The sequence below is a fragment of the Meriones unguiculatus genome, chromosome 17, assembly GCF_030254825.1.
Source record: "Meriones unguiculatus strain TT.TT164.6M chromosome 17, Bangor_MerUng_6.1, whole genome shotgun sequence".
Taxonomy (NCBI): Eukaryota; Metazoa; Chordata; class Mammalia; order Rodentia; family Muridae; genus Meriones; species Meriones unguiculatus.
This window is the reverse complement of record NC_083364.1, coordinates 5,285,430-5,308,744: the sequence shown is the minus strand read 5'-3', so window position 1 is coordinate 5,308,744 and position 23,315 is coordinate 5,285,430. Positions and strand designations below refer to the sequence as shown.

The following is a 23,315-nucleotide window of genomic DNA, read 5'->3' as shown; positions in this document are numbered from 1 at the left end:
GAAAAAAAAAATGCCAATGAGGAGGTGCACACCTGCAGTGAGGGGCACACTTGCAATCTCAGCACTTAGGGTGCTGAGACAGAATAGTTGCCATGAATTTGAAGCCAGCCTGGGCACAGACTGAGTTCAAGGCCAGCCTTGACTGAACAGTGACACTGACTTGTTTTTGTTTTTCCAGACAGGGTTTCTCTGTGTAGCTCTGGAACTCACTCTGTAGACCCAGGCAGCCTACAAAGAAATCCTTCTGCTTCAGCCTCCCAAGTACAGGGATTAATATTAACTATTTTTTTTAAGATTTGCTTATTATTTATATAGTATTTTGCCTGCATGTATGCCTGTGTGCCAGAAGAGGGCATCAGATCACACTATAGATGGTTGTGAGCCACCATGTGGTTGCTGGGAATTGAATTTAGGACTTTTGGAACAGCCAGTGTTCTTAACCTTTGAGCCACCTCTCCAGCCCCCTACTACTGACTTTTTAAAAAATATTTTACTAGGCTTGGTGGCACATGCCACCAAGGCAGAGGCAGGTGGCATGACAGCCTGATCTACAGAGTGAGTCCAGGACAGCAGAGCTACACAGAGAAACCCTGTCTTAAAAAACAAAATAATAATAATAATAATAATCTTTAAACACTGAATGAGTAAGCCTTTGGGAAGAAGGAAGAAAGAGATAAGGGGTGTGGTCTCCATCCAGTGAAAATAGGACAAACTAAAGAGGAAGATCATGGAGGAGGAGGACCAATTTGCCAGAGCTCAGATTATGTCCAGAGACAAGGAGAGCCGGCTGCCTCAAGTCACAGAAGGAAAAGATACACACTCTGTTTTCCAACTCTACAAAACCGAAAGTGAAGATCTTACACTGTACAATGGAGGAAAGGCAAAGAAGTGAGAAAGGCCGGTTTCAGCTGCTGGCAGTCCCAGGTAAGTCCGTCCCACTGTCCACCAGGGAGAAAGTGATGTCAGTGCCCAACCTGTCACGACATTTTTATTTGTTTTTGAGATAGGGTCTTACTATGAAGCTCTGGCTGTCCTGGAACTCACCATGTAGACCAGCCTGGCCTCTGCCTCCTGGGGGTGAGCCACTATGACCAACTACTGAACCATGTGTGCCCAGTCCTCAAATCAGTTGTAAATAGGAAATGTACTATGTCCCTCCTTGAGCTGCTCATGGAGCTTATTTCTTTGCCATTTGTAGTTCATGACAGCTCCTTCACACAGGAGGCAGTGCCTCACTTCTTGTAAGAGTAGAAATGAAAGAGCTGGACAGATGGCTCGGCAGCCAAGAGTGCTGGCTGCTCTTACCAGAGGGCCTGGGTTCAATTCCCAGCACCTACATGACAGTTCCCAACTGCCTGTAACTCCAGTTCCAGGGGATTCAATAGGCTTTTGTGGACGCCTCAACCACCTGATATTTGCATACATGCAGACAAAACACTCATATACATAAAACAGGAATGCAAATATATGGAGCCCCATTGTAAACCTGAGGACTCCTCCGAAAGACCAATGCATAGAGATCATACCCCCTAAGGTGTTCTAGACAGGATTTAAGGTGATTTAAGATTTCTCTTAACCCCTTCCTCTTTCCCTCTCATTTGTTCTTAGTTTTTCTGATTGTCTGTCTTCACAGAAAACAAAGCTTTAAGTTTGAGGCAGTTGGTCACAGAGACCCTGAGGCCTGTGCAAACTTAATAAAGGGTCATAAGCCATAACCTTTTATTAGTCATCATTTCTTGTACTTTTGCCTGTGTTCTTCTCTCGGCCTGATTCCTCCCCCTCATGGTCTTCCTGTGTCCAGCTCAGGGCTCCAACCAGGACCAGCTCTTTCTGACCCTGTAACTTCAGGTGACCTCTATGAGACATTTAAAGAAAAATTACCATGCTCAGTTCCCTTCTCTGATTTCCTGCCTTGCCCGATATGTAGGCTGCTGACCACATCCTCTCTCTCACCTTATTTGTACACTTCCTCATCAGGCACACCAAACAGGAGTCCTCAGCCCCTAAACCTGGGCTGGTCTCTCCCACCAGGGTCTGTTCATCCGCCGCCTGTCTCTCTCTTTAGCACACACACAGCTCTCAGAACCATGTCCCTCTGCATGGAGGTACCCTCTCCTACATCCTTCTGGAACCTCAGCACCCCTTTTTCCTGTAGGTGACACAGCTGATCACAATGCTTTTGGGCCAGTGGTGGCCAAGCACCTGGGGAAATCTACAAAGCCCTTCTCAGGGACCCCAGCTCCGCTCCCTCTATCCCTTCACTTATACTGGGGCAGATGGACAGCAGGTATCTCTGACTAAAGGTGACAGGTTCCTACTGCTTTGAAAGACCAACTTGGCCTGGTGGTTGGCAAGGCACCTGGTGTGCCCCAGGCTCCCTGCCCATCCTTGTTCCAGCTGCAAATGTGACAGAGGACTCACTCTCCTTCCACAGCGCCTCCCTCTGGTGAGTAAGCTGCAACCTTCCCCCTTCGCCTGCCTGTCTCTCCGGCTCCCACCAGCACCCAGGACCAGCTCTTTTTGGCTTTAAAGGCTCACTGAGGGGATTTGCCCTAGCTTCCGATGCCTTCTCTTGCTTTCCTTTGATGAGCCTAGTTCTCACCCACACCACGGTGGCACCCTTCCTTACCCCCTCTAGCGCCAAGCTGTCTAGGTCTCACGTCATTTCCGGCAGCTTTCCCCTGCATTCCTTGACAACTCAGCCAAGGTCTCATCTGTCATCACCTGCCCCTCCTCCACAACTCTTTGCAGGGACAGAGCTGTTTCATGCTCCCTGGAGGAGCTCTACCTGTTTCAGCAACTCCACGTTACTTCCGAGGAGCCTCCTTCCTGTCCCCACAAAATGTGCAGAAGTGTGAGCATGGCCAGTTTGAAGCCCTGCTTCCTGACACCCCTCGAGGAAGGGCCAAGAGAAAGCTCTCTCTCCAAGGACTGCTGGATGACAGAGGCCAGCGCGAACATGGTGAGTTATAAATCTTCCTCTGAGATGGTCTGTCTACTACACTACAGCTGGGCCTTGTTCTGGGTGCAGCGGTGATCAGCACAGATAGCATCCCTCTCTTAAGAAACTGAGAGGGAGTTGGGGGGGTGCAGATTGAATGAGATGAACACAACGAAGAGGCTGAAGTGGTCTGAGAAGACCAAGTAGGGGATGAGAGAGGACAGCAAAGTTACACTGGCCCTGAGGGGATTAGACGTCCGGCACAACAGAAGAAAGACCAACTGACTGCTTTTTCTCCAGTTCTGACTCCTAGCCCAGGGCAAGTTTTGTCCTATGTCCTGTCTTCGAGCCAGTACACCAGCAAGTTCCTTCTAAAATTATAAGTCCCTTGCTCACCTCCTCCCCCTCCTCCTCTTTTATCAGTTGTTTTTTGAGCCAGGGTCTTACTCTGTAGTAGGCCCAGCTGACCCAGACTCCTTATGTAGGCCAGACTGACCTCAAACTCCAATAGCTGTCCCGGCTCAGCCTCCCAAGGACTGGGATTACAAGCAAGCCTGCCCTTCCCCCATCCCCACTTGTGGATAACTCGTCCTAGCTCTCATACTCCTCTAGCATTGTCTCTCACTTCTTGGTGTTGTCTTTTACTCTGAAAGATGTGAGGTAGGGGCACTCTCTCCTCCCCACCACCACCCCCCAAAGCCTGTTCCCCTTTCCTGCAGCCTTGGGGCGGGGTTGCATGGGGGAGGAGGGAAGTTGGCAACAGGAAGTGAGAAGAGCAAAGAAGACTGTGAAGGGAGAATTTTAAAAAAGCAGCCGGAGACTGGGGTTTGCACCCCTGTACCAGGGTCACCCTGGTACAGAGTTGACGGTGAGTGAACGGGAGAGAGATTGGGGGGGACATGGACAGCATAACTACCCCCTTCTTCCCCACTCCTCTAGCAGGATCCAAGCCCCTCCTGTGTTTGGTAACCTCATGGTTCTCCCCGAAGACCAGGGTCCCTGACCTGAAGGCCTTGCATCACCTCTCATCCCCCGCTACAAGGCTGGGTGCCTGGGAGCAGCTCCCAACAGTACAGAATTCTAGAAAGAAAGGCTGTGTGTGACTTCCTTCAGCTATCAGACCACTGATACATAGACCCCAGGGAGTTAGAATTACCCCAGGAGGCTTAGGCTAGGGAAGTAAAAGGCTGGGGTCCTAATGCCAGCCAGGAAGGATTTGTCTCCCAGGAAGACAGTTCACACTGTTCTGAGAAGCGGAGTCAGCAGAGAATGGGACAGAGACAAAGATGAGCAAGGACCATACCTTAACCAGACAAGGATGAGCAAGGACCATACCTTAACCAGGGCTGCTTAATTACAATCCTTTTTTTTTGGGGGGGGGGGCAGGGTCTCACTATGTAGACCAAGCTGGCCTTGAACTTACAGAGATCCGCTGTCTCTGCCTCCAAAGTACTGGAACTAAAGGTGTATGAGTTTGCCCTCTGTTCAAACTCAAACCTAATGTTAGGACCCCAAAAGCAGAATTGGGGACCATTGGATCTACTTATATGACTGATGCACTTCTCAATGTGGCTACTTTTTTTTTTAATGCACATTGGTGTTTGCCTGCATGTATGCCTGTGAGAATGTCAGGTTCCCTGGAACTGGGGTTACAGACAGTTGTGAGCTGCCATGTGGGTGCTAGGAATTGAACCTGGATCCTCTGCAAAAACAGCCAGTGCTCTTAACTGCTGGCTGAGCCATCTCCTCAGCCTCTCAATGTGGTCACGTTGAATAAATAAAAAAAAAAAATTTATGGGTATGGGCATGCCTGCAGTGCCCGCAGAGGCCAGAAGAGGGTGTCAGATCTCTTGGAAATGGAGCTAGTTTTTAACCTCTTATGAGGATGCTGAAAATACAGCCGGCCTACCCTGGCCCCACCCCTCCAGATGATAGCTAATGCTCTCCAACCCCAGGTAAATCTTTCTCTGTCCTTTGATTGATTATTGGGAACAATTGACGGAATTTAGAGCACTAGAGTTGGAAGGACACAGGCTTTGGCCCTAACATCTCCAATAATACTTGGATCCCACTTCAGTCCCATTGTCTCAAGAAACCTTCCCTCCTGCTTGTCCCATTGTCCCCTCAATCTCTTCCCCCCATTTCTCTCTGGGGTTCTCAGAAGATCAAAAGAAAGAATTGTGAGAAGCGTTGAGGCACCTACTATCTGGATGTTGCTTTGTGTCCCCCTAAACTCAGAAACCTGGCTCCATGGAGCAGACAGAGCCTTTGGGCAGGGACAGTGGTGCCCCACAACCTCAGGAACAGCTCCATCCGCAGGTAAGAACCCTCCCATAAAACGTTAATTTTTTATGACTTTCCTCCTTATGTAAGGCATTCTTCATTTCCCACTCTAATATTGCCCTATCACCCACAGCACTCCCTTATTCCTTCTACAACCTAGGACCTCCAAATCAAAGGTTCCTCTACCTGTCTCAAATTCCCATCCTCAGGGTTTACCAAACCTCAGCCACAGCACCCCATGGCTTGACCTTTCAGAACAGCCTGTAGCCTCAAGGCCGTGTGGGGCTCGGCCACAGCGCCTGGATGACCTCACGTGACTATGTAGACCACCTTTCCTGTCTTGGAATGCCAAGATCCTCTCTGCAAAACGCCCCCTCCCAACTCCTGCTCCTCAAAAGCATTTTCTTTCTGGGTGTTCGCTCTTCTCCAGTCCCCCCCCCCCAACTTCACCGGACGTCACTTACAGAGAACCATTGGCGGCTGTGGGTGGTCCCGGGTGGCTCACAGGCAGTGCTCATACCTTTCCCAGGAGGAAAAATCAGGCCTACTCAACATGACCAAGATTGCTCAAGGAGGGCGCAAACTCAGGTGAGAACTCAGTATACCAAGGGTCTGGGTTGTGGGAGCCCGCAGGATAGAGAACCATGTAATGATGCGAGAGGCTCAGGGAAAATTTCTTTTTCTGCTCCCCCCGCAGGGTTTCTTTGTGTAGTCCTGACTGTCCTGGAACTCACTCTGTAGACCAGGCAGGCCTGGAACTCACAGAGATCCACCTGCCTCTGCCTACAGAGTGCTGGGACTAAAGGCGTGCGCCTCCAACCCGGCTCAGGTGAAAGTCTAAATAAACTACCTCTACTCCTCCCCCTCCTCCCCCACAGGAAGAACTGGGGCCCTGCTTGGGTGGTGTTAACTGGTAACAGCCTTGTGTTCTACCGAGAACGGCCGCCGCAGTCTGCACCCTCCCAAGGCTGGGTGAGTATAGGCCAGGGCGAGCAGCAAGGGTTTGGGGTTACTGGTTTGCGCCTCAGGCCGACTGAGGCGGGGACGGCGAGGAAGAAAAGGGGAAGCAGCTCACCTTTCCCACGAGGGAAGCGGTGAGGAAACAAAAGCTCAGCCTCAGTTTCTCCTGTGATTGCCAGGCGCCAGCGGGGAGCCGGCCGGAGAGCAGCGTGGACCTGCGCGGCGCGGCCCTGGCCAACGGGCGCCACCTGTCCAGCCGCCGAAACGTCCTGCACGTGAGTGCTTTCCCGGGGTAGCAGGGTGACCCGCGGGCGCTCGTCCCCGCTGACGCCAGCCTGCCCCGCCCTCTTCCACTCCCAGATCCGGACCATCCCCGGCCACGAGTTCCTGCTGCAGTCCGACGAGGAGACGGAGCTGCGGGCCTGGCACCGCGCGCTGCGGGCGGTCATCGAGCGCCTGGTGAGAGGGGTGCAGACCCCGGGAGGCGACGCCCGGGAAGCTGAGGCCCGCGTGGTTCGCGCGGCGGGGAGGGGCGAAGGGAGGCGCTGTGGGACCCGGCGGTCTGGGCGGGGGGAGCCCCGGCCTGGCTCGGGCTGGAATGTGGGGGTCCGGCATCAAGCTGGGGTACAGATGTTCCCCCTTCTGACCTCCCGCCCCCGCGGCCGGGCCTAGGATCGGGAGAACCCGCTGGAGCTGCGTCTGTCGGGCTCCGGACCCGCGGAGCTGGCGGAGCTGAGCGCTGGTGAGGAAGACGAGTTGGAGTCGGAGCCGGTGTCCAAGTCACTGATGCGGCTCAGCAGCCGCCGAACTTCCAGTACGGAGAGGGACGGAGCTGGCCGGGCTGGGGTGCCGGGAAGGGTGCCCGCTCGAGCTCACTGTCCCGGACTTTGCAGGTCGGTGTACAGAGGGGACTGAGCAGAAGAACCGCGTGCGGAGCAAGCTAAAGCGGCTGATCGCCAAGAGGCCAACCTTGCAGAGCCTTCAGGAGCGGGGTCTGCTGCGAGGTGCGGTGGGAGAGGCCAGCCGGGCGCTCGCTGCGCTCTGCACCGGCTTTCCTGGTGCTTTTATTTGGTGTAGATTTGGGTTTTTTTATTTTATTATTGCTGCAACAGGCTCTCAGTATTTATCCTAGGCTTTTCTCAAACTTGGGCAATCCTTCTGCCTCAGCCTCCTGAATGTTGTTGTGATTACAGGTAAGGGAGGCATCCTGCCTGGTCTGATCAGGAGCTTTTATATTCCTAATCTCAGCATTAACCGAAACTCTAATGAGGCTCGAAGTAGAATTTTCAGTAGATTAGAGCCTACTGACATCCCCGCTTCCCCAGCTCATTGCTCGGGAGGGTCAGAGTGAGGGCCTTCTTGCCCCAGGCGACAACAGGGTTGAAGACCTTTACTGATTCCCCACGTCACTCACTTCCTCTGCAGACCAGGTGTTTGGTTGCCAGCTGGAATCACTGTGCCAACGGGAAGGGGACACTGTGCCCAGCTTTGTCCGGCTCTGTGTTGAGGCGGTGGATAAAAAAGGTTGTTTTCCCAAAGACTCGCAAAATCTGCCTTTGAAGCCCTAGCATCCCCTCCCCCACCTCTGCCTTTCTACTGACCCTCGCTCCCTCATGCACACTTCAGAGTTAGAACTGTCCTCTTCCCTGTACCTCATCCTAGGTCTAGAGGTGGATGGCATTTACCGGGTGAGTGGGAACCTGGCAGTGGTCCAGAAACTTCGCTTCCTGGTAGACAGAGGTGAGAGGACGTAAATATATCTAAAAGCAGCCTTCCTCCCCTGTACCTCAGAACCTAGAGTGGTTCCGAGTGAAAGGTTGGAACTGGGTGTCTCAGCGGCTGCTTTTTTCTCATGCATGTTGCAGAACGAGCAGTAACCTCTGATGGGAGATATATGTTCCCGGAACAGCCAGGACAAGGTACTTACATGGGAAGCCCCCAGACTCTAACTTCTAAGCCCTCTTTGTACCCCGTGCAGTCCCCCATGCCCCCTGCCCCTACAAAGGCTGTGCCTAGCCTCTCCCTCGTCATGCCCTGCTGTGGCCCTACCATCACCACATTCTTGTGACCTGCTTTGATTGTCCCCCCCCCCCCGAAATTCCTGATCTTTGAATCTGGGTTTCTCTGGCTCTTCTGATCCTTCAACCCAAGGAATCTCTTTTTACCTTCTAGAAGGCAAATTAGATTTAGACAATGCTGAATGGGATGATATCCATGTGGTCACTGGAGCCTTGAAGCTCTTCCTTCGTGAGCTGCCGCAGCCCTTGGTGCCTCTGCCACTGCTGCCTCATTTTCGAGATGCCCTTGGTAAGGGTTAAGAGCTCTGGATAACCCCTGACACGGGAGGAAGTTAAGAATAGAACAGAGGGTCCCTTCCATTCTTCCTATGGGGATGGAAAATGATTTACATGCCAAACTCTAGTTTTGGAGGTTGGGGAATATGTGTGTAAATGTTGAGAGGGCTGAGGTGACAAGAATTCTAAAAGCCGCTGTTGGGCTATGCAGGAAAGTGGAGGGCTATATAGCTCAGCAGTAAATTACATTCTTACCATGTGTAAGGTCCTGGGTTCAATCTTGTCTGAGAGAGAGAGAGAGAGAGAGAGAGGCAGAGAGAGCAGAGAGAGCAGAGAGCACTAGCCAAATAGTATCATTCATGGACATGGGAAAGAGGAAATTTATCCGCCCTGTTGTAACACCTTCTCTAAACCTCATCCCCTGTCCTTTCAATCACTCTCTCTAGAACTCTCTGAACCAGAGCAGTGCCTTTCTAAAATACAGAAATTAATAGACTCACTGCCAAGGCCCAACCGAGACACGCTGCAGTACATCCTGGAGCACCTGTGCAGGTGAGGGAGCCCCAGAGTTCCTGCTGAGGAAGGTGGAGTGGGGTGTTCCCTGGAGAGGATCCAAGCCTTTGGCCAGCTCAGCATTACATGGGGGAAACACAAGCTACAAGGAGGGGTACTGTGAGAGAAGTAAGGGGATTCTCCCTTCCCTTCCTGGCCTTAGTCTCCCAAGGAGCAGGGGGTGGCTTGCTGAGCTGTGCTCGGGCACATTTGAATGTGAGCCTGCCACACAGTGAGCAGAGAGGATTCTAGGGGCTGACCCTGAAGCTGGGAAGCAGGTAGCTCTCCCCTGATTGTGCCTCCAGATTGTACCCTGAAGGTTTCTCCACCAGCGCCTCTCTGCTACCCATTAGCCCTGTTGTTGGTGTACTTAAAAACATTTATTTTTATCTTTTTTTATTTATATCTCATTTTTTTAATATCTCTTTCTCCCTACCGCCTCCCAATCCCTTCCAAAACCCCAACACCAGGTAGGAGAGAGAAAGGATTAGTGGGAGAGGGGACACAGTTCTCTTTCTTAACTCTTTCCTGCTGGTTAGGGTCGTCAGGTTCCTTGGAGCCAGTCCAATCCTCGTTTCAGGAGATCTCCTGTTGCATCAACAGCAACAGGAGCTGCAGAGGGAAGCAGCAACTTTGTTCTTTCTCTGAGCTCCTCTACACTCTCTGGGCCCTAGCACTCTCCAGAGTCCTCAGATTTTAACTATTTGCCAAAAGCTCCTTTCAGACCCAGCATGAGGCAAATAGCTTGCTGATGTGGACCATCTGAATCAGTTCCACATCCCACACCTGGGATTAAAACAAAAACATGTTTATGTCCACAAGACTTTGTACATGGTTCCTCCAGCCAGCATGTAGAGAGGTCCCAGAGTAACGTCAACCCTGCTCAGACCCAATATGGCTATTCTGGTTTGTTTGTGGTGGGCAGCTATTGCCTATCTCCCCTTTCCTTGACTTTGCCCTCAGGGTGATAGCACACTCTGATAAGAACCGCATGACTGCCCACAATCTGGGAATTGTGTTTGGACCCACGCTGTTTCGACCTGAGCAGGAGGCCATGGACATGACAGCTCATGTGGTCTACCCTGGGCAGCTGACTCAGCTGATGCTCGACAACTTTGCCAGCATCTTCACCTGACTTGGGGGAGGAAGAGACAGCTTCCCGTGGTTTGTCAGCAAGTCTTTGGAGAGGGGTAACAGGTTTTATTTGGAAGACATCCTATAAACTCTCCCAAAGGACACTCTTCATTTCTTGAGTCTCACTTGTGCCTTTAGATGAGGAGGGGTGTTGAAGAGGAAGTATATGAACCCCACCTGACCCTCTCCCACATGACGCATAAAGCACTTGTTCTCAGCATTCCTTTATTGTCAGAAACTGTCATTAATAAAGTTTTTCCTGGAACATACATAGACTAAATACAGTCCCCAGCCCAAACCGCCCATCCCTGGGCACCTCATGATTAGCTTGGGGTTCCTTATCCTTTTAGGCACTAGAGTTGAGGAACTGTGTCTCTCCAGGTAGAGACCCCAGTAAGACACTCATGTTACCCACTGCCATATTGGGAGTCCCAGAGGGAGGTGGGGTATTTTTAGAGCTGTCCCCTTGCTCATTGGAAGGAAGAGGACTCAGCCCCTGAGCCTCATCTAGAATAGCCACAAAGTCCAGCTGAGTGTTGTCCAGATCGAGAGAATCCAGAGGGTTACACACCTGCCCTTCAGGGGGAGGGTACAAGGCAGGGCCGGCTCCTAACCTGCCCACTTCAGGGTGGCCACAGCTAGGGTTGGCATCCCCTGCTTTGAGGGGTCCATAGCAAGGGGGCAGTGGAGGCAGAAGCCGGGGCGGTGCTACCGGCCTATGGGAAGGCCGGTTTACCCCCACTTCAAAAGTTTCATGGCATGGGGAAGGGGTAGGATAGGAGCCTGACTTATGATTGGCCAAAGCAGAAGCAAAGCCAGATCCGTATGCAGCTGCCGGAGCTTTTGCAGAGCTCTGACTACCTGGGGAACCCCCCAGAAACTTGGGGCTCTGATAGGGAAGTTCCTGGTGGGGGAGTCCTCCCCGGCCTCTACCCTCCCACAACAATTCCTGCTGTGACTGAACATAATTACACACGAGCTGAGCTTTGATTTGTCCTGTGGAAGGAGAGGGGGGTTCAAAGTTGAGGCCAGGCCTGGTTTCTGATGAAAGATAATCATGGGGAGGCTGAGGATAGGGACCTAATTGGGGATACTGTGGAGGAGGGGGCTGGGGATAATGGGAAAATGGAGGTTGTGGGCCTGGGGACCCTTCACTGGGGTGGGCACTGAGGCAAGGTGTCAATCCAGCAGAGCCAGACCCCACTGGGCACCCTTGCTCCGGCTTCACCTGCGCTTGTCCATAGTGTTCAAGTCGAGGACACTGGCTATACCCTCCACTCGGAGCCTTAGTGCCAGGGTATACCCCAGAATGGGAAGGAAATTCCCCCCATGTTTCTGGGGTGGGGTCAGGATAGGAAACCTGCTGGGAACAGTGGCTAGGGCCATAGTTGGCCGGTGGACCAGGTCCAAGAGGCAGGGAGCCTGGACCCCTAGCTCCATACGGCTCAGCCGCTGTCTCCTCAGGGGCCCCATATCTCAGAGCATCGACAGATGAAAAGTCCATGCATGGGGTCAGGCCATTGCCCATCACGGAAGTTCCAAGCTCTGGCTCCTCCGGTAGCCCTCTTGTGTCCATGGCAACGTTTTCAGTGATGCTGGGGGCCTGTGGTGAGTAGACAGAGGTGGGGAGGTGGGGCTCGAAGTTCCGCCCTGCTGCCACGCTAGGGAGCATGTGGACACATCCCAAACTCTTGAACCGTTGGACTCTGGCTGGAGCAGGATGGTCAGCAGCCCGGGCTGGGTCACTGGCCCTCCGGGTGACCCCTGCATTGGGGTTGTATCCTGGGTACTCAGCTCGGCTTCTCCAAGGAGGTACAGGAAGACCGGCCATCCGATCCAGGCTCTGAGCTGTGGTGGGTGGGGTACCGTCTGCCCTGGCCGAGGTGTGTCTTGCACGGAGCATGTAGTGCTGGGCAGGTGTGAGGCCAGGTAGCGATGAGGCCCCGGTCTCTGGTGGGGATCCCGGAGGGAAAGGGGATGCCAAGGAGGACCGGCGGCTGACCGTATAAGCAGAGCTAAAGCTGCTGGAGCTGCTGCTGCTGCGGCGGTCAAGGGAGACCGGGGGGCCTAAACGGCGAGACACAGGCGCACCTGCAAATGACAAGGAGAGAAAGGCAGGTGGCCGGGAGCCCCCTTGATCCTCAGCCAGCCTTTCCCGAGGAATAACCTCCACCTGAAACCTCACGGTAGAGTCCCGTGCTAGCCACACTGGCGGCCTCTCCTTTCTCCACACCTACTCTGCTCCTGCTTCAGCAGGGACTTCAGGTGGTCAGAGTTTGCACACTGCCACACAGACATGTGATAACATATCACGATGTATTAAACACCGTTTTCCTGCCACAGTGGTGGGATTTTGGGTGTGCACCACCATGCCTAGCTATATCTCACGGTTTTCTGGTTGATGGAAGGAAAAACATCTTCAAGGGAAGTATTTTTCAAACAATAAAAAGCACCACCTCGGCCTGCCAACTTCAGGGCAGGTCCATAGCCCAGCGCAGCAACCACTGCCCGCACCCAGGTCTCACCGGCGTGGGTTAAGCTGGGCAGTTTTAGACCCCGGGATCCTATTGGCCGGAGCTGATGCAGCTGATCCAGCCTGAGGTTCTCCAGGCGATGGAGAGTGGAGAGCCCAGGGGCCGTGACACAGGGTCCTTCATCCAGGCTGGACAGGTCCTCCGTGCTGCCCCCTGCGTTGCCAGTCAGCTCCACACCGCTGTCTGTGTTGGCCGCGCTGCCTGCTGGGGAGTGCTCACTGCTGCAGGAGGACTGCGCTCCCGGGCTCTGCTGTGGCTGTGAGGAGGGTGAGACTGGCAGGGGGCGCCCTCCCTCGCTCCCCGGGAAGCCTGTGTCCCAGCGATTGAAGGGCTGAGGACAGGCGGACGAGGGTGGAGAGGACTACGTGGGAGGTTAGGGTAGAGGGGAAGAAAAGGAGAGGGGTCCCTGCTGGGCCTCCATTCCGCCTTCCTTCCGTGACCCTGACAATTTCCCTTTGCCTTGTTTCCTCTCGTTGTGAAGAATACACACAATATGCCGTCAAAGGCTTGGAACTGTGTAGTTAAAGTTCTGTTTGAGAACGAGCCCGTAGGGCTGGAGAGATGGCTCAGAGGTGAACACTGGCTGCTCTTCCAGAGGTCTGGAGTTCAATCCCCAGCAACCGTATGAGATGCGCACGGAGAATGTTAGGAGGATTGAAGATTTACTTTGTGGTAGAGCTTTTGCTTAATTCATACTCCCAGAAGCAACCCCAGCCCCGCCCATCCAATCAAAATTTGTAGATTTGGGGCCATGGAGCAACCCTGAATTATGGCAGAAGCCTGGTGTATAGGAGCGGGTCCTTCTAGGAAAGGGCAGGAGGCCCTCAGGGCATGCTGGGATAAAGAGGCGAGGCTTCCTTGGCTGGCTCACCATGGTTCCCTCGGGCACAGTCAGTCTGCTGTCTTCCCTGATGGACCCTCCGCCTTCCCTTTCCCGCTTGGGCTCCACTGTGGAGAGGGGCGGCGCCCTCGGCAAGGGGCCATCGCCTCGATGCCGCTTGGTCACGTGGGCATCAGGCCCGTGCACCGTCTTGACGTGTTTGCGGAGCGAGCTGGGATCGGTGTAGCGCTTGGTGCAGCCGGGGAGCTTGCACACGTACGGCTTCTGTTGAGTAGAGGGCCAAGCCAGACAGCCAGGGATCAAAGCAGGAGAGCTACAAGCCCACGAGTGAGGGAGTACGCACAGTATCCCGGGAAGTAAGGGGAGTGTGGGCCCTGAGGTGGAGTAAATCATGACCAGCTAACAGGAGGCCTAGAAAAACATGGTGCGGGCCTCGGAGAACAGAAATCATCCCCAGGGCTGTGAGGCCACCAAATTCAGAAGCTGAAGGGGTCAGGGATCTACTTTACACTTGTGCTTTCCATATGAATCACACCTCAGGGGAAGGCACGTCTGTGGATGGGAGTGAGTCCTGGGGCTCCTTACAGGGGCTCCGCTCAGAGGGGGCTCCGCTCAGAGAAGGCTCTCACCTCATTGGAGTGGGTCCGGTTCTGGTGCTTGGCGCGGTCGCTGGCGTTGCTGAAGGCCTTGCTGCAGCCTTCTTGCTCACACATGTAAGGCTTCTCACCCGTGTGCGACCGAAGGTGCGTCTTCAGGTTTTCTAGACGTGAGTACGACTTCCGACACCCCTCAAACTAGGGGATGATGTGAAGGGGCCAAGCAACATTTCTCAGGACACGGAGATTTAAGGATTTACACTAGAGAATATAACTAAAAATGGGAGAGCATGGGGACCTCGGAGAATCCGAGGATCAGGGCACAAGACTGATGGGAGCTAAAGACAGAGAAAACTGGAAACAGCGCGGGGTGAAGGACAGCAGTGAGGCAGTGAGCATCTTGGAACAGGCCCCTCTTCCCTGGGCTTACATGGTTGCAAAGTGGGTCATCTGGAGATCAGGCTTACATGAGTGTCCTTTATCACTGATGCCCCTATTCACATACTAGCAGGACGAAGGGTCCCACAATAAAGGATCCATAAATACACTTTTACTTTCATTATTAATAATAATAATAATTATTATTATTTTGAGACAAGTGGTCTACTATGTAGTTTTGGCTGGCCTTGAACTCACTATGAAGACCAGGCTAACCTCAAACTCATAGAGATGTGTTTGCCTCTGCTTTCCAAGTGCTGGGATTAAATATTTGCATTACCATGCCCACCAACCACATGTTTTCATTTCTTTTAAAATCAAAAGGGGCCAGATGGTGGTAGTTCATGGCTTTAATCCCAGCACTGGAGGCAGAGGCAGAGGCAGGCAGAACTCCAAGAGTTCAAGGCCAGCCTGGTCTACAGAGCTAGTTCCAGGACATCCAGGGCTTCAGAGAAACTCTGTCTCGAGAAACAATAAATAAGTAAGATTAAAGGGAAAATAAGTTTGTTTGTTTTTTTTTATCTAAAACTTCATTTTGTTTTGTTTTTTGTTGTTTGCTATTTTTTTTTATGAGATACAATGTCACTGCGTTACTCTGGCTAGCCTAGAACTCATCATGTAGACCAGGCTGGCCTTCGACTCACAGAGATCTGCCTCCTACATGCTGAGATTAAAGGTATGTGACATCAGGCTTGACTTGTTTTGGTTTTTTAAGAGCTAGCCTCAAACTTTTTATTCTTATGCCTCAGCTTCCCGAGTGCTAGGGTCACAGGTGCATGCACCATGCCAAGACGATATTTTAGGGCACGCTCAGTTGGCCTCTGACCTCCACGTGCACACCTTGGGACGTGTGTGCCCGTCCCATAAAATGCAACTGAGAACACTTCAGCGTGTGCCGCTACGCTCACCTTTCTGTGGAGACGGCCTTCCGCGGGGCCTTCCGCGCCTGCCTGGGACGGGCTCTGGGAGCCGGCCCGCCCTGGGCCCTACCTCGGTTTCCCGGCCTCCCTGGGCCCTACCTCGGTTTCTCACGTGGGGGGGCTCACCGTGCACTTGTGCGGCTTCTCCCCCGTGTGTCTGCGCATGTGCACCACCAGCATGTACTGGGCCTTGAAGGGCCTCAGCTCCCGCGAGCAGCCGCCCCAGCGGCACACGAACTCCTTCCGCTCCCCGTGGATGTGCTCGCTGTTGATGTGCTGGAGGGAGACCGAGAGGGTCTACGCTGCATGGCCCTTTTTTCACCACTCCTAGCCCTGCCGCCTGGGGGAAAGGGAGGCAGGGCGCCCCACATCTCAAGCTACTCTGAGCTTCCGACTGCAGGACTGAGCACGCAATCTGTTGACCTCGTACCCTTGAACCTTCTGCCCTCAGCCAGACCGGTGCCCCATTCACTCCTCCAGGCTCCCACCAGCCCTCTGTTACCCCCCCACCCCCGGCCTCACATGCACCAGCTGCTCCTGGGAATCAAACTCCTGACTGCAGCCATCCCAGCGGCAGTCAGTCTCATACACAGACTCCGGCTCAGGTTTCTCCTCTCTCTCCAGGTCCTCCCGCCCATCCAGCATCCCTAGCAGGTGCTCCTAGGACAAGAGAGACAATGTTGGGGTCGTTGGCGTGGCAAGCTTTGCCCGGGTCCCAGAGGGAGAGCCCTGCCTTTCCTTTACCTGCGTGCCTGTGGAGTTGGGGCTGGACATGTTTCCCTCCAAAGGCTCCTCTGGACACTTGCCGACCATCATGTCCGACTCTGACTTGAGCTTCCCCAGGAGAAGAGGTGTGGGAATGAGTACGGAAATGAGTACGGGGCAGTCAGAAGGAAAAACCGTGCCCGTCTCTGTGCTCCACGGCCCCCGCCCACACAGCAGGATCCCAGAGTGTGGAAGAGTTTCCTCACAGCCGTGCTAAGTGGGATGAAGAGTGTGCTCTCTCTGGGAGAGTCTGAGTAACCTCAAAGGCTGAACCCTTTATTTATTTTACATATATGAGTGCTCTATCTGCATGTACACCTGCACGCCAGAAGAGGGCATCAGACCCCAGTATAGATGGTTGTGAGCCACGGTGCAGTTGCTGGGAACTGAACTCAGGACCTCTGGAAGAGCAGACAGTGCTCTTAACCACTGAGCCATCTCTCCGGACCCCAACCAAAAGCTTTTATATCTGCTCTCTTCCTTCTGCTGTCCCCCTGCTAAATCCACCACCCATCTCTCCTGAGCTGGAGAAGCCACCATACCACAACAGTGTGGAGGGCCCCACCTGGCAGGCTGGACGTGGTCCCCGGGGCTGAGAGTGAAGCATCATTCCGCCCCGAGGAGAGTCGTGTGGAACACAGGGCTGGACTCCATAGGAAGGCGAGGTTCCTTTTTGGTGACCTGTCTGCGGTGGTGGGAAGCCTAGAGACGGGCTGGGCAGAGAGGAGGCTGTTAGTTTAGCCTGTCAGTCACCAGGAGCCCTGCTCTATTGTGCTTGGCTGAGGAAGCCCCAGGGAGGTCCTAAAGGGTTCCAGTGCACGGGGAGGAGTAAGGACTAAGTTGGGCTGGAGGTTAGAAGGATCTGAGTCTTCTAATGGGTTTCAGGACATATTTTAGGGGCCTCTTGGTTTGAGGCTGCTAGAACCTCATGGTGCCAATGGAGAGGTGGCCATAGGACCCTCCTGGAGATGTGCAGCGTGAGTTGATGAAAGCCACAAGGGAGCTGGGTGAGGTGCGGATAACTGTTTGCAGATCAAGGCTGGCATCAGAAAGCGGTGAGATGGAGAGCGCCCGCTTCTTTGTCAACTTGACTGAACTCCGGGGAGGAGGAAAGAGCGGCCCTAGGGCAGGAGACAGAAGTTAAGATACAGTAAAAGGGGAGTGGAGAGATGGCTCTGTGGTTAAGAGCACTCACTGTTCTTCCACAGGACCTGAGTATGATTTCCAGCACCCTCATCGGGCAGCTCACAGTCCACAGCTCCAGTTCCAGGGATGGGCCCTCATCCTTGGCCTTCCAGAGCACTAGCACATGTGCATACTCACAGAGACACAACCACATGAATTGATAAAAAATAAAATTAAAAAGAGAAAAAATACAGTAAAGGTACCACGTCTCCATATACTGGGTAGTGGGGACTGACTCAAAAAGCAAAATGCTTTTGCCTTGTTCTACCCAGAACCTCTTTTCTTTTTAAAAGATTTGTTTATTTATTATTTATAAGCACCAGAAGAGGGCACCAGACCTCACTATAGATGGCTGTGAGCCACCATGTGGTTGCTGGGAACAGAACTCAGTACCTTGGGAAGAACAGCCAGTGATCTTAACCTCTGAGCCAACTCTCCAGCCTTACCCAGAACCTCTTGATCATTCTCTGATCCCCCTCATCTCTGGACCTTTCTTGAGTTTGGTCCTTGCTTTCCCGTGTCCTTCAGAACAAGTCCCTGAGGGGCAGAGGGAAGGGAGATTTGCCTGAGTCCTCACCCTCAGTGCAGCCGTTGGTCTCCCTGGCAGACCCATAACCCTGGGGCCCTGACATAAAGTTGGCTTGGTGGCAAAAGGGCAAACCAGGAAGTCCTAGAAAAGAGAGCCAGCTGGAGTGGGGCATGTGAATGGGGGTGCAGGGCTTACCTGGGAACCCCACATCAGACACCCTCCCAGGTTCCAACCATACAGGATATGGGGTCTCAAAACCCTCCTCCCGTAGATAGGGGCAGGGATAGGGCTGAGAGGGAGCCTGGAGCCAGAAGGGAGCTCTGCCAGGTCCTCAAGGCCCAGGGACTGAAATGCAATGCACTTACCTTCTGTTCCCGAGCTGGGGACCCCTTGGCTGGGGAGGGGTCGGAGACAGCATGGCTCACCATAGCCATTGACTTGCGGTGGAGTCATAGAGTTGAACATGGTGTCTTAGAGAAAGGCGAGGGGCACTGCAGGAGAGAGCATAGATCTGCAAGTTACAAAGATGGAGAGAAACAGAGAGGAGAAATGAAGGTCTCAGGCACAAAAACGTGGCCGGCATGTCCGTTATGGCCCTAACTCCTCTCTCAGAAATCGGTCATGGAAATCAAGTGGAAAACGCTGTCATTCAGCTGCATTAAAGGAAATGTCCAACAGAGCAGGCACACGCAGCCAGTCTTGGGGATCTTTGGGGGGATGGGTAGGAGTTTCTATGTATGACATGGGAATGTCACGGACTCAATCTAAGTTCCGAGCGATTTTAATGAGCCCTCTACTGCTTGTTTTTGTTTGTTTGTTTGCTCCCCCCCCTCTACCGTTTCTTGTTCTGGCGTGGGCCAGCTCTGAGGAGTATGATGGTGATCTGACTTCATGCCCAGGGCTGTTCGCTCTGTCTGAGTCCAAGAACTCCTATGCAATCTCTCCAGTGTCCAGTAGAGGGAGACCTCGCTTCAGTCCAGATTGACTGGTGGGGCCAGAAGAGAACACAAATGCTGTGTCCTTTCAGACAGAGAACTGTGTGTGGGAGGGAATAAGGCTTCAGAGCAGAGCGTCTCCCAGTCTGTTGAGCAAAAAGGATGGAAACTAAAGTGATTCTGAGGCGGTCTGAGGCGGGCCTACCTAACTCTTTAGGTTTAGGACGGAAGTGGACAGGGACTTTAAGGAAAGGCTTAAGGAGAACGAGAAAACAAAGTCCTCTGTTAGAAAGGAGTCAGAGAGCAGGGAGCTGGTCCACGTTCCCTCCTCCACTAGCTTGGACTCCACTCCGGGTTTTTCGGTCTTCCGGGAGCAGAGGGTGGGGTGGGGCGGGGTGGGGTGGAGAACCACCGGGAGCCGGCCGGCGGCGCGGTGGGTGATCCCGGGATGCTGGGATTTAGGGTGAGGGCGGGGTAAAGTGGGGAACGGAACCCGGACCCTACGACCCAGCCCAAGGGCTGCAGCCCGGGCTACCTTTGCTAACTCCTCCTTTTCCAGCTGAGATCCCGCATCCAAGACCTCCCAGCTCGACCTTGGCACTAACGTTGGGGGTGGGGGGCACAGCTGGCTGGCAGCTGGACGAGGGGGCACGTCTCCCGCCTCTCTCTTCTGACTCACTCAAAGGAAGGGGAGGACTCGCAAACGACCCCCAGACACTAGGTGTTTCCCTCAAAGATGTCACACTTATTTTCCTGTCCCATTGCCTGACCGCCCCCCAAGAGACGCGACGAAAACGGGGCGACAGCCCTCTTCGCCCACGCGTGCCACAGCCCACTCACGCCTCCCCCTTCACGCTAGTAAAGGAAGACGTCGCTAACTTTTCCAGTTTCGGTAAAAGTTTCTGGGCGTGATGGGGCAGAGAGCGCTGAGAATTGGCCTGCCAGACCCGAATCATCTTCAGTGTGTGTTTTCTGGAGTCCTCTACGAACCCCTTCTCCCCAACTCCCAGGAGTCGGCCCCACCCCCTTCTCCTGGCCCCGCCTTCCCCGCCCCCGTGCCTTCTCGGCCCACCCAAGTCGCCGCCGCGGGCTCTGGCTGCAGACGGCGCAGCTTCCCCCGCCCGCCTGGGGAGCCCAGAAAAGCCGGGGGGGGGGGAGGGTGGAACATTCTTCCCTTCCCTCAGCGCATCCCGAGAGCAGGCAGTGGCGCGCGCGGCAGGGGGGGCACTGTTGGAAAGTGGGGTCCCTATAGCGGAGTGCGAAAGAAGAGAGCAGAAAGTACCGAGAAAGAAGTGCTGGAGCGAATGGGTGGCGCACCGAGAGGTCCTCAGATTCCCGAGGATATCAGTCGGCTTCCTAAGGGTTAACCCAAGAGACCCCCGGGAACCCCCTAGTGACGTCAAGGGCGAGTCGGAGACGCCTGTCCAGCGGGGATGCCCAGGGAGATAAGGGGGGGGTCCTTCTGAACCCCGCCCCCTAGGGAAGATCACCCGCACTCAAGAACTTTTCTCCTAGGAAACTGCCCATCTTTCCCCCAATACCGGAAGGAAGGACCTGTACCTCCGTGTCTCTAGTTCCCCAGACACCCAGAACCCCCGGTCTCTATGGAGTCCTCGTTCCTTGATCCTGTCCCCAAAGCTTACTGTCCTGGGTTGATTGTTTCAGGGTCACGGGGCCTGAAAGAGGATTCAGAGCGGGGAGCAAGGGCAGGCAGGGTGGTCTGAGGCAGAGGAGGGGCCTCGGTCCCCAGCTCCCGTTTGGGCGGGGGGCCAGCCGGGGAACACAGGCTGGCAGTAGCCGGTGGTCCCGCTCTGCCCCAGTAGGGGTCTCCTGGCGCCTGGCTTCAGCTGCCCTGGTGGTCCTGAGGTCAGAGGGTCAAGACAAGGTCTCCCTGGCATTTGCTCTTCCTCAGGCCCTGCCCACAGTCCCTGGGACTCAAAAGTCCAAAATTCCTAGGGATTTTTCTAAGGCCTTCACTAGACGTTAGGAAACCCAGCCAGCCTCCTATCTAACCCCAAACCACTCCTTTTGCCCCCAAACCCCACGGGCACATCTGTCACAGAGCAGGTCAGTGATCCAGTCCCAGCCCGGCCTCAGAGACTGGGTCGCCTCCTACCCCACTGGGCTCTCCCTGCTTTTGCGGTGGCCCCGTCTTAGCAACCCTGGCTTCTTCCAACGGCGTTCAGAGGCGCGCCTGGAGTTCCCTCTACCACGCAGACCTCCAGCTGGCCGACCCAACTGCTTCTTCATGCCAACCTCAAGAAGGGGAGAGATTGCTAATATGTAGGAGAGGCGCGGACAAAGAGCCCTGAGGCAGACGCGGACTGTCAGAGGGAAAAGGAGGTGCAGAGAAAAGGAGGCACGCATCAAAGCAAAACGAGGAAAACACCTACACTTCCCAAAAGCTCACTCCAATCTCTCCCATCCCTTATCTCCTCAGCGCTCCAGGCCTCCTTCTGGGATGGGGTGAGTCCCTGGGCGTCACAGCATCGCCCCAGCCCCCTCCCCCATCGCTCCCAGGTGGTCTGTCCGCCTGCCCCCCTTCTCACCTCCGTCGGGGCGCAGAGTTCGGGATGCGTGGTCCAGGACTGGAAACTGGGCAGGGGAGGGGGGAGGCTGCGGAGGGGAGGGGGGGCGACAGGGCCCCTGCAGTGCAGCTTCGGTGCCACCCCCCCAACCTGGCCCCCAGCCCTCCCGCCGGCCCAGCTCGCCGGGCCGCGAGCCGGGACCACCCGCGAGAAGCGCAAACTTTTTTTTTTTCTTTCGCAAAAACTTTTTCTCGCTCTTGCCACCCGCGCGCGCTGCTCTTCCCGCTCACTTCCCTCCTATATCCTTCCTCCGGGCGGCTCTAGAAGATGAGGTAGGGTGGATAGAAGCTAGAGAGGGGGTGCCGGGCTTACGGCACCCCCAGGACCCCCAAGATCCTCCCCCTCCCTTGAGGGACCCTACACTGCCTACTATCCCCCCTCCCGAACACGCTGCTCTTGGTGCACAGGAAATCCCGGCGCGGAGCCCTGGATCGGCCGTCCACGACGAGCCCTGAAGAGGAGCCAGGAAAACATTAAGCAAAATATTGCGCTGCGGGAGAGGGAGGGGGAAAGCTCACCCCAGAAAGTTAACTTTGAAGGTACGGCCTTCCGCCCGCTTTCGTTGGTCTTAACTGAGCATTCTCCATGCTGTGGTGTACAGGCCAAGCTCACTCTTCGGATGGAACGTGGAGGATTTGGGGAGAGTTGGCACACCAGGGTAGACTGAGAGTCCCCAAAGGCAAGAAAGCAAAAAGAATTGTGTTGTAGAAAGTTTTGGGGTGCGACCTACGGGACATGAAAGAGGAAGGCGGGCTGCAGGTTTCAGTGCAGGATGTGCAGACTGAAGGACCCTCTGTCTGGAGTGCCTCTCCGGAGAGCCTCGGTCCTCCAGCTCCAAACTCTGGACACGGCTGCCACCTCCACGCCTCTGTGTTTAAGGCATTCGCGCCCTCTGCTGGTCTTGGCACAGGGCACTTCTCCAAGTCGAATTGATTGACTTACCAAACTAAGGAATTTTGACAGGTTCCCGTCACAAAAGCCCAGGGAGGCGCCCGGGGAGGGAGCTACAAGAACACGAAGACACCAGAGGGCACAGCAGGATACACTGAGAGTCCCCAGATAGTGCCTGACAGGGGAGTATCCTATCTCTCTGCACTTGTGTTGCCACGATGGCTGGACACAGGGGAGAAGCACCCGAGAGAGAAGAAGCAAAAGCATGGTGGGAAAAGGAAGTCTCTTGCCTCGGACAGATCTCTCAAGCCTCAGCACTCTGTAAACCACCTTCTTGAGTCTGCAAGGTAAGTGTGTTTTAAAAGTAAGGTGAAGTGAGGGACAGGTCTGAGACTTTGCAAGCAGTAAATCAGGGTGTGAACAGATAAAGAACCAACCTGCCACTCCATAAAACTTCCTGGGGCCTCCAGCCAGGGCCAGCCCGTAAGCACAGAGAAAGAAAGGGCGCTGCGTATGTCATGTGATCCACCTGCAGCTGGACAGTTCTGGAGCCTTTGGGTTCAAGACCCCTTTACGGCCTTCTGAATTCTGTGGAAAGGAAACTATTTTTGTGGTTTGGAGACTGGCTGTCCTGGAATTCACCAAGGAGCCTGGTGGTACATACCTATAATCCCAGCACTCTGGGAGGCAGAGGCAGGTGGATCTCTGTGAGTTCGAGGCCAGCCTGCTCTACAAAATGAGTCCAGGCAGCCAAGGCTACACAGAGAAACCCTGTCTCAAAAGAATAAAAACCCAAGCAAACAAACAAACAAGGAGCCCAGGCTGACCTCAGACTCACAGCTTCTCTGCCCCAGTCTCCCAAGTGCTGGGATGACAAGCATCAACAGCACATCTTGTTTCTCCTCTCAGGAGACAGAGGCAGAGGCAGA

At 54.3% G+C, this 23,315-nt stretch overlaps 2 protein-coding genes across 8 annotated transcripts; one reads left to right on the top strand and one right to left on the bottom strand.

Moving 5' to 3' along the window:
- Positions 1-1,972: 1,972 nt before the first annotated feature.
- Positions 1,973-10,433, top strand: Arhgap9 (Rho GTPase activating protein 9). 3 transcript variants are annotated; one of them, XM_060370959.1, is made up of 15 exons: positions 1,973-2,446; positions 2,752-2,962; positions 5,180-5,260; positions 5,691-5,812; positions 6,103-6,196; positions 6,364-6,459; positions 6,545-6,643; positions 6,857-6,998; positions 7,078-7,188; positions 7,610-7,708; positions 7,847-7,924; positions 8,050-8,103; positions 8,357-8,491; positions 8,925-9,030; positions 9,994-10,433. In XM_060370959.1, the coding sequence occupies exons 2-15, from the start codon at positions 2,843-2,845 to the stop codon at positions 10,163-10,165; spliced, it is 1,509 nt and encodes a 502-aa protein (XP_060226942.1). In that variant the 5' UTR covers positions 1,973-2,446; positions 2,752-2,842; the 3' UTR covers positions 10,166-10,433. The 3 variants fall into 3 exon arrangements, with proteins under 3 accessions (XP_060226942.1, XP_060226944.1, XP_060226943.1); XM_060370961.1 differs by lacking the exons at positions 1,973-2,446; positions 2,752-2,962 and adding an exon at positions 3,661-3,809 and having other exon boundaries at positions 5,754-5,812; XM_060370960.1 differs by lacking the exons at positions 1,973-2,446; positions 2,752-2,962 and adding an exon at positions 3,661-3,809.
- Gli1 (GLI family zinc finger 1) lies at positions 10,383-21,842 on the bottom strand. Of its 5 annotated transcripts, none has more exons than XM_060370950.1 (12): positions 21,457-21,842; positions 18,338-18,463; positions 18,021-18,113; positions 17,184-17,379; positions 16,824-16,971; positions 16,238-16,327; positions 16,016-16,153; positions 15,620-15,769; positions 14,169-14,333; positions 13,570-13,803; positions 12,690-12,954; positions 10,383-12,255 (listed from the first exon to the last, which is right to left on the bottom strand). In XM_060370950.1, exons 2-12 carry the CDS (start codon positions 18,435-18,437, stop codon positions 10,511-10,513), a joined length of 3,324 nt encoding a protein of 1,107 aa, XP_060226933.1. In that variant the 5' UTR covers positions 18,438-18,463; positions 21,457-21,842; the 3' UTR covers positions 10,383-10,510. The 5 variants fall into 5 exon arrangements, with proteins under 5 accessions (XP_060226933.1, XP_060226935.1, XP_060226934.1 ...); XM_060370952.1 differs by lacking the exon at positions 21,457-21,842 and adding an exon at positions 21,024-21,177; XM_060370951.1 differs by lacking the exon at positions 21,457-21,842 and adding an exon at positions 18,809-19,244.
- Positions 21,843-23,315: the final 1,473 nt, after the last annotated feature.

Bases quoted from the DNA above. Each gene is read 5' to 3' on its own strand.
- Arhgap9 (XM_060370959.1), top strand. From the start codon at position 2,843: ATGTGCAGAAGTGTGAGCATGGCCAGTTTGAAGCCCTGCTTCCTGACA. The intron at 2,963-5,179 runs GTGAGTTATAAA...CCCTAAACTCAG, and splicing joins CAGAGGCCAGCGCGAACATG to AAACCTGGCTCCATGGAGCA. The intron at 7,709-7,846 runs GTTGTTTTCCCA...ACCTCATCCTAG, and splicing joins TGAGGCGGTGGATAAAAAAG to GTCTAGAGGTGGATGGCATT.
- Gli1 (XM_060370950.1), bottom strand. From the start codon at position 18,437: ATGTTCAACTCTATGACTCCACCGCAAGTCAATGGCTATGGTGAGCCA. The intron at 17,380-18,020 runs GTGAGGACTCAG...CTCCTGCCCTAG, and splicing joins GACCAACGGCTGCACTGAGG to GGCCGCTCTTTCCTCCTCCC. The intron at 12,256-12,689 runs GTGAGACCTGGG...TGTCATTTGCAG, and splicing joins GCCCAGCTTAACCCACGCCG to GTGCGCCTGTGTCTCGCCGT.